Genomic DNA, 7,259 nt, shown 5'->3' on the forward strand with positions numbered 1-7,259 from the left:
TGTCGAAGCTGCACAAGCCCTTAGCATGCACCACATGTTTCCACAACCCAGAAGTCTAATGTACATGGAGGTTCGATGCATGCATGAATTCAAGTGGTGAAGAATATTCGTCAAGGTGGAGTTTGTCAGAGTTGTGTTGAATATTATTGTACAGTTGGACTTGGTTTTTAACTGTGTGTGTGTGTTTTTTGCGGGGAGTTTTTAACTATGTGTTGACAGGGTAGGATTTGTGTCCTAATAGGACACTTTATCCTAGGCCTCTCATATATATCGGGGGTAGACCCATGATGTAACCTGTGCCAACATAATAGCACATGCGCGCAGGGGGGAGCCGGCGGCATGCGTCGGCGCCCGGGCGGCCGAGGTGCGGTATTGTGATGGTGTCATGGGAAGGAGCGCCCATAGTTAACCCCGAGATGTAGCCATGATAGTGAACCTCATTAACAAATCTTGGTGTCATGCTTGTGTGATTGCTTGATCCTCGATAGATCGACGGAGCGCCTCGGATTTATTCTAACAGTGTTTGTGGTATTATAATAGTATGTTTTTTGCTACATCGCACGAGTGCTACAATGCGCGTCATGTTCTGCTACATCGCACGGCCGTCGTATTTTTTGCTACATACGACAACCAGGGTTATAAATTGCTACAACCGATGTCCCATCCGGCTACAAATGACATAGCGTGTTGCTACATCACATGACCATCGCATTTCTGCTATAATCCGTGTCACTCATCCCGCTTCAACCATCATCACAAATTGCTACAACCGGCAGCTCGGCAATCTGCGATGGCTTAGCGGTGAGACGGTTTTTTTTAGAATCGATGCTCGAATTTTTTGTAACGGAGCGAGCAACCGTGAGGTGAGCCGGACGAGCTGCGACATCAGGCATGAGCGGCGGCAACTATACTGACGAGCGGTGGCGATGGCCACCGAAGCTGCAACCATGACTAGGACGACGGCTGAGGGCTGCGACCGACGACTAGGACGGCCGGCAAGGGCGGTGGCTAGAGATGAAAAAAGAGGCGATCGGATCGCATCATATATATCATTTCGTATATCATGGCAGTAAAAACACATTGTATTGAACGCTCTCGGTTATGACGGTGTGCATTCCTTGCAGCAGGAATCAAACTGTGACGCCGTTGAGAGGAGGAGGGGGGGGGGGGGGGGACGCCTTGGAGGGAAGGAGATACGACGGTGAGAGGAAGGTGTGGGTTGAATGGCATGGTGTTGAGGGGAGGCGTCAGTGATACTCATTACGGGGAAAGCTGGAGGCGACGATACCGTCACGAGGAGAGCAGGCCGGGCAAATGAGATGTGAGTGCAAGCATTGTGCCATGTAGTAATACTTATAGAGTGAATATACTATTTTTAAGATGAGAATAAAAGGAGCGTCTGCTTGCTTTAATACGGAAACGGCTGTATTTTTAGATAAATGTAATTTACATTTTTATATAGTGAAAATTCTGACATACCCTAGCAAGTCATTTCCAGAGAATAGTGTATTAAAACTCGGATGCGTCTCACTCTACTAAAATGCACGACGCCACTCACTCTAATTGAAACGGTCACATGCTCGAAGCGAGCAGCTGATCAATGAATATATATTGTATATAGGCTGATCTTATTTTTTAATTAATGTGTTTTATATTCAGTTTTGTACATTAGAGATAAAAACTGATGGCTTTGGATGATGCTTTGAAAATATGAATTGACAAAGCTTTATGATGGATAAACTAAAAAACTCATGGCATCCTGCGCAACTGAAAGAGATCATCATGGTAACAATTGTACTTCTTTATATAATTGTTACACATGAAAATAGAAACCAAGTATTTTCTGTACATGTTGGTTTTTTCAGAGTAAGAGAAAGATGGAGATGTATTATGTGGACGTTCTGGAAGAACTCTTGTCGACGCGATGTTATTGGAAGGAGTCAAAAATTCATCGAGAGTTATATAAAGCAATACAAATATGGCGAGAAAGTGATACAATAAGAAGAAAACAATCAAAACGTGTGTGTCTTTCTAGCTAGCTAGTGCCACAAGCTTAAGCTTGTACAAAAACCACTGCTGAGAGGAAGCCAGCCTTGTGTTGATATGGCTATATAAGCTGCCGGGGAATACATAAGGCTGGCAAACACCACGAGGAGTCCATTACCTGCAATTTTTAATACAGTACTAAATAAAAATGTTGAGTCTCGCTTGGACTCGTCGCGGCGACGTGGAGGCACCACCCACCCCAACCCCAACCTGGGGTGGCTGCTCTCTCCATGGCCTCGATATTGAGGTGGTGAGGGAGAAGAACATTGTCCCTGGCGGCAACGGCAGCGGGCTAGTTGCAATCCCTTCGTATTTCTGGGGCACCCAGCTGGCGAAGCGGCAAGATGAAGGCTTCCCCTTGTACCCAGGCTACTCGGCGGCGAGGGCCTTGGTCGGCAAGGGGGCGGGGGGCATGGCGGATTTGAGAAGGCTGTCTCGCGAGGCGGAAGACTTGCTGGCGGAGATGTTTGCTAGCATTAGCATTGATGGCGGAGGTGACGCGGCGCGGCCCAGGGTGGTGCAACTGCGACTATCGCCGGAGCTGGCGCTGTGGAAAAGCTTGCAGCATGCAATCGGCAACGTGCTGCCCACTAAGGGCGCCGGGCTGGTCCAAGCCACGCCGCAAGTTCTCGCCTTGCTGGGCGCCACCGACTGGCCTGAGGCAATGACAACAGCTAACGCCCTATTTGGCAGCGGCATGGCGAACCTGCTGATTGGGGCCTCCGACATGCGCACCCTCTTCTCCAACTACGTGGTGGACATGGCATTTTACTATGAGCACGGGTACCACAAGGTGTTCCCCTCCTTCAGCCGCCTCCTACGCGACGGGCTCGCCGACACCCGCTCGCTACGAACCCCTGGTGGCCAGCAGCGACGCGAGGCTGTCGCCATCGGCGCGTCCTACATCCGAGCCAAGATCACGCTGGAGGCGGCGCACAGGACGCTCCTCAAGGACCGGTCGGGGCGGATGGACCGCCACGCCGCCCAGGTCATGTCCCTTTGCGAGAGCAGCATCCTAGGCATGGGGGCCGAGGCCATAGCCCGGGGCTTCGATGTTGGCGCCGTCACAAGCGGCCTCGTCTTCAGCTCGCCCGGCACCGATGTCATCGATGTGGGCAGCGACCTGGTAAACTCCGAGGTCATGAACTCGTTCCTCAACGTGGCCGACATCGCCGCCTCAGGCGTGGTGAGCGAGCCAGCGTTGCGGGCCATCTACGACGCCTACGCTGCCACGGGAGCTCGGATGTACACCCAGAGGTGGCACGAGCCCGTGGCTCGGATGTGCATCACCTTGTATACTTGGCACCTGCACAACGACCGGCACATGTTCCTCCGCCGCGCCCTCCTAGGATGGCCCAAGGCCCGCAAGTCCCCGGCGCGGCCCCAGTGCGAGGCTGACTTCGACGAGGTCTTCAACACCGACTTTTGCACCACCGGTTTCAGCAGGCCCCTTGACCCTGAGTACGCCTGCAATGGGGAAGAAACCTGCGACCACGTCCGGCGCTTCCTCAAAGTAAAAGGAGACCAAGACCACCTGCTCGCTGCCCTTTGGTCGTCCATTGTCACCGGTCCGCTGGAGTACGTCCGGACGGGCGAGGTGGACGAGCAGCGTGAGAAACACCTCATTGAATCCTCACGCCTGCAAATGGTCCAGCTCTTCTCCAAGGGCCTCATCGACGAAATGGTCTGGCTCGTCGCCCATGCAAGCCACCATGCGTGGCAGGTGAACTATCTGTTTGAGGCCGCCATGTTTGGCAGCATCCTGGACGGGGGCGAGTTGATAGGCAAGCTCGATCGGGCGGAATAGGCTGTCTACATGCATCCATCTTAAATTCTTAATTATATTCGGCCGGCAGGCCTGCTGCTGTGATCGATTCGAACGTGGTTAATTCTGCATGCATGCATGTTTTCCTTTTCAAGTCTATATATCTACGTGCTCTATTTTCTTTCTTCTTTTGGAATCCCTTTTCTTTCCAATCATTCGATGACAAGTGGACATTCCACTTTTTTTCCATTTCATTCATCCCAAACTCAAAATATGTATGTATGTATGTATGTATGTTACTTACATTTTATATACATGCATCTACTCCTATTTAATTTACATGAGGTCGACATTGGTGTCCTCTTAGTGTCGATCGGCCAAGAAGCAAATCTCAGAAATGATATGTTTCATCTCCTCCTCACGACTATCCTCAAACACCATCTATTTTCTTTTGTATAAATATCCATATGGAACTGTAATAATAGAGCCAGCCGGATAATAGAGGAAATTAATTAATTAAGCAGCTCGTGTCTTTCTCTTCTTTTTGTTTGAAAAGAAGGATAGCCCCCGGCCTTTGCATCAGTGATGCATGCAGCCATTAAAAAAAAATCAAAGCTCACTCTTGACTGATTTCTTTGTCAGCAAGTTGAAGTGTGCATCGATTGCCAACCAACCGTGGGTTTTGCACCTTCTTAAGAAGGAATAGGAGACAACGACATGACCATGACGTATATATCCTACTTGTGGTCTAAATCTTATATTTGGCCCACTCTGAACATGGTCCCGCGTATTTTCCTTTTCATGTCTTCTTTGGGACTGTCGGCTGTTTTTCAATTCGCCCTAAGTTAATTTTTCTTGTAATCTTCGGATGACACGTGGACATTCAACTTTTTTCCATTTCATGAAAAATCATTTTTTAGCGTGAAATCTACTTTCAGGGCACCTCGGACATGGCAATTTCTGGCGGACTGCCGCATAGCCTTGGATTTCGAACGAGTGAATGAGATTATAAGTGTTTCTAGTCATCAACGTAAAATCGATGACCCCCCCCCCCCCCCCCCCACACACACACACGCACACACGCACACACACACAAAAATAGATGAGACGCATGTCTTCGTGTTGATTATATATGTGTGATTACAACGTCTAGAGAGATTACAGGGAGGTTTGGAGAGATAGAGCTTATCCCAAAAGACTAGGCAACAAATATGTTTATCTCCCATATTCAATTGTACATGTTTATCCTAACATTCCACCTTACCAAAAAATTGTGCAAGTTTAGATTACACCTGAAAGTCGGTCGATCTGTCTTCCATCATAACCCCTCTTTCTCCGTGCTTAGTTCAAACATTATAGTGGGGCATGAAACCGGACTCAAACAGGTGGACATGAATGGTTCTTGAGTTAAAGTAATTGTGATCATTCTTATAGCCAGCACATGGACAAGGCATAAAACCATCCGCCCGCTTGTTTGCCTTAGCCGCAAGGAGAAAAGTATGCACACTATTTGCGAACTGGGAGAGCATCGGTCATCGTACATCCATTATCGGCTCATCTTCATTACACAGCACCGAATAGACCAAATTAATACAAGTTCATACATAAAGTTCATACAACATTTATTCTCATAAAACAAACATACAAATAACTCTCTAGCTAAAGCATTTAAATGCAACAACAAATGCGATGAAGATCGCAACTAAGGTAACAATTGATCCAACAACATAATGATACCAAGCCTCACTATCAATGGCATATTTTCTAATCTTTCTAATCTTCAAGCGCATTTTCTCCATCTTGATCTTGTGATCATCGACGACATCGTCAACATGCAACTCCAATTCTATCTTCTCCACCTCAATTCTTTTCAATTTTTCTTTCAAATACTCATTTTCTCTTTCAACTAAATTTAACCTCTCGACAATAGGGTCGGTTGGAATTTCCGGTTCACATACCTCCTAGATAAAAATATCTATGTCAACTTGATGGGCATAATTTGTTATAAATACGAAATGCAACAAATAGTTATAAAAGAGAATATACCACATCCGAATCATAACCCGGGCGAGGGCCAACTGGGACGGATATCAAAACCATGGCACTATGAATAACAAACAACGTACGGGTAAGATAATTATACAAGGAACTATATATCTACATCACACAAACATGATTTTTTTTTATAAAAAAGATAAGAACAAGAGGCTCACCACAAGGTGGTGTGGGCGACGGGACGGTGCGGACGATCGACGGTGGTTAGGACGGAGATGGGAAGGCACTAAGTAAACCACACCTACATATGCAAACTAACAGTAATTTTGAGCTCAAGTTGCATATAAATCAAATAAACTACCACATATAATTCCTCCCAAATTACTAAAACCCACAAATTAATCACTATATAAAGCATTGCAAGAACTAATCTAGCAATGAGAGATGGAAAGGACAAAGTTGCTTACCTTTGTGATCATTTGAATGGATGGGGGCCTTCACATCTTGACAAAAATTGGGCAAAATGTGTGATGAGCTTGAGGAAGAGGGGAAGAACAGTGAGGAGAGGGGAAAGGGGAAAAATAAAGCGAGCTCGATCGCGGGTGGACGAAGGGTTTATATAGGACGATCTTTAGTACCGGTTCGTGGCACAAACCGGTACTAAAGGTGTTGGAGGGGCCCCAGACTGACAACATCCTGCCACCACTCTCTTTAGCACCGGTTCGTGGCACAAACCGGTGCTAAAGGTTCGCCACGAACCGATACTAATGAGAGCGGGCCGCCTAGCTATTGGAACCGGCACTAATGGTCACATTAATGCCGGCTCAAATACAAACCAGAACTAATGAGCTGAACATTAGGCCATTTTTCTACTAGTGTAGTAAGCCCAGATCTATTTAAAAAAAAGAGTAAGCCTAGATCCAAGAGACTTGGGAAAACATGGCACGCCTTACGATGGATGCACTAGATTGAGATGATGTTGCAAAACAATATGTAATATTTAACTTCAAGAAATTGTTTAACTGAAAGATAAATTGTAGATTTATTTTTTATTCTAAAAAATGTAGTTTGGTACTCCCTTTGTAACTAAATATAAGCTGTTTTTGCAGTTTGGAGTAGATTTTTGATATTATTACCATGATTATTCGAAAAACTTTGGGCCATTATAATTTTTTAGCGAATGAACTGTTACTTTTTGAATACAACAATCCGACTTTATTTATTATGATTTTTAGCAACTACTTTATTGATCACTAAACATGAATTGGGAGAAATGTTCATTAATTAAAAAATGTTTATTTTGAAAAATGTTTGTCAATTGTTCACAAAATTCCCAAAAAATGATCCTGAATCAGAACATGTTAGTGAATTAAAGTAAATTCATGAATTTGAAAAAACAAGGATTAAAAAGGAAATGTAAAAAAGGAGAAGCAAAAATGCTAAATGCAACAAA

At 45.7% G+C, this 7,259-nt stretch overlaps 1 protein-coding gene across 1 annotated transcript; it reads left to right on the top strand.

Annotated features, from left to right (window-relative positions):
• The first annotated feature begins 2,194 nt into the window (after positions 1-2,194).
• On the top strand, positions 2,195-3,853 carry LOC125538494. The gene has a single exon (XM_048701774.1). The coding sequence runs from the start codon at positions 2,195-2,197 to the stop codon at positions 3,851-3,853; it is 1,659 nt and encodes a 552-aa protein (XP_048557731.1).
• The last annotated feature ends 3,406 nt before the right edge of the window (positions 3,854-7,259 follow it).

Source organism: Triticum urartu, chromosome 2 (genome assembly GCF_003073215.2).
Source record: "Triticum urartu cultivar G1812 chromosome 2, Tu2.1, whole genome shotgun sequence".
NCBI lineage: Eukaryota > Viridiplantae > Streptophyta > Magnoliopsida > Poales > Poaceae > Triticum > Triticum urartu.

What these genes read in the sequence shown, in the direction of transcription:
- LOC125538494 (XM_048701774.1), top strand. Translation starts at nt 2,195, where the DNA reads ATGTTGAGTCTCGCTTGGACTCGTCGCGGCGACGTGGAGGCACCACCC.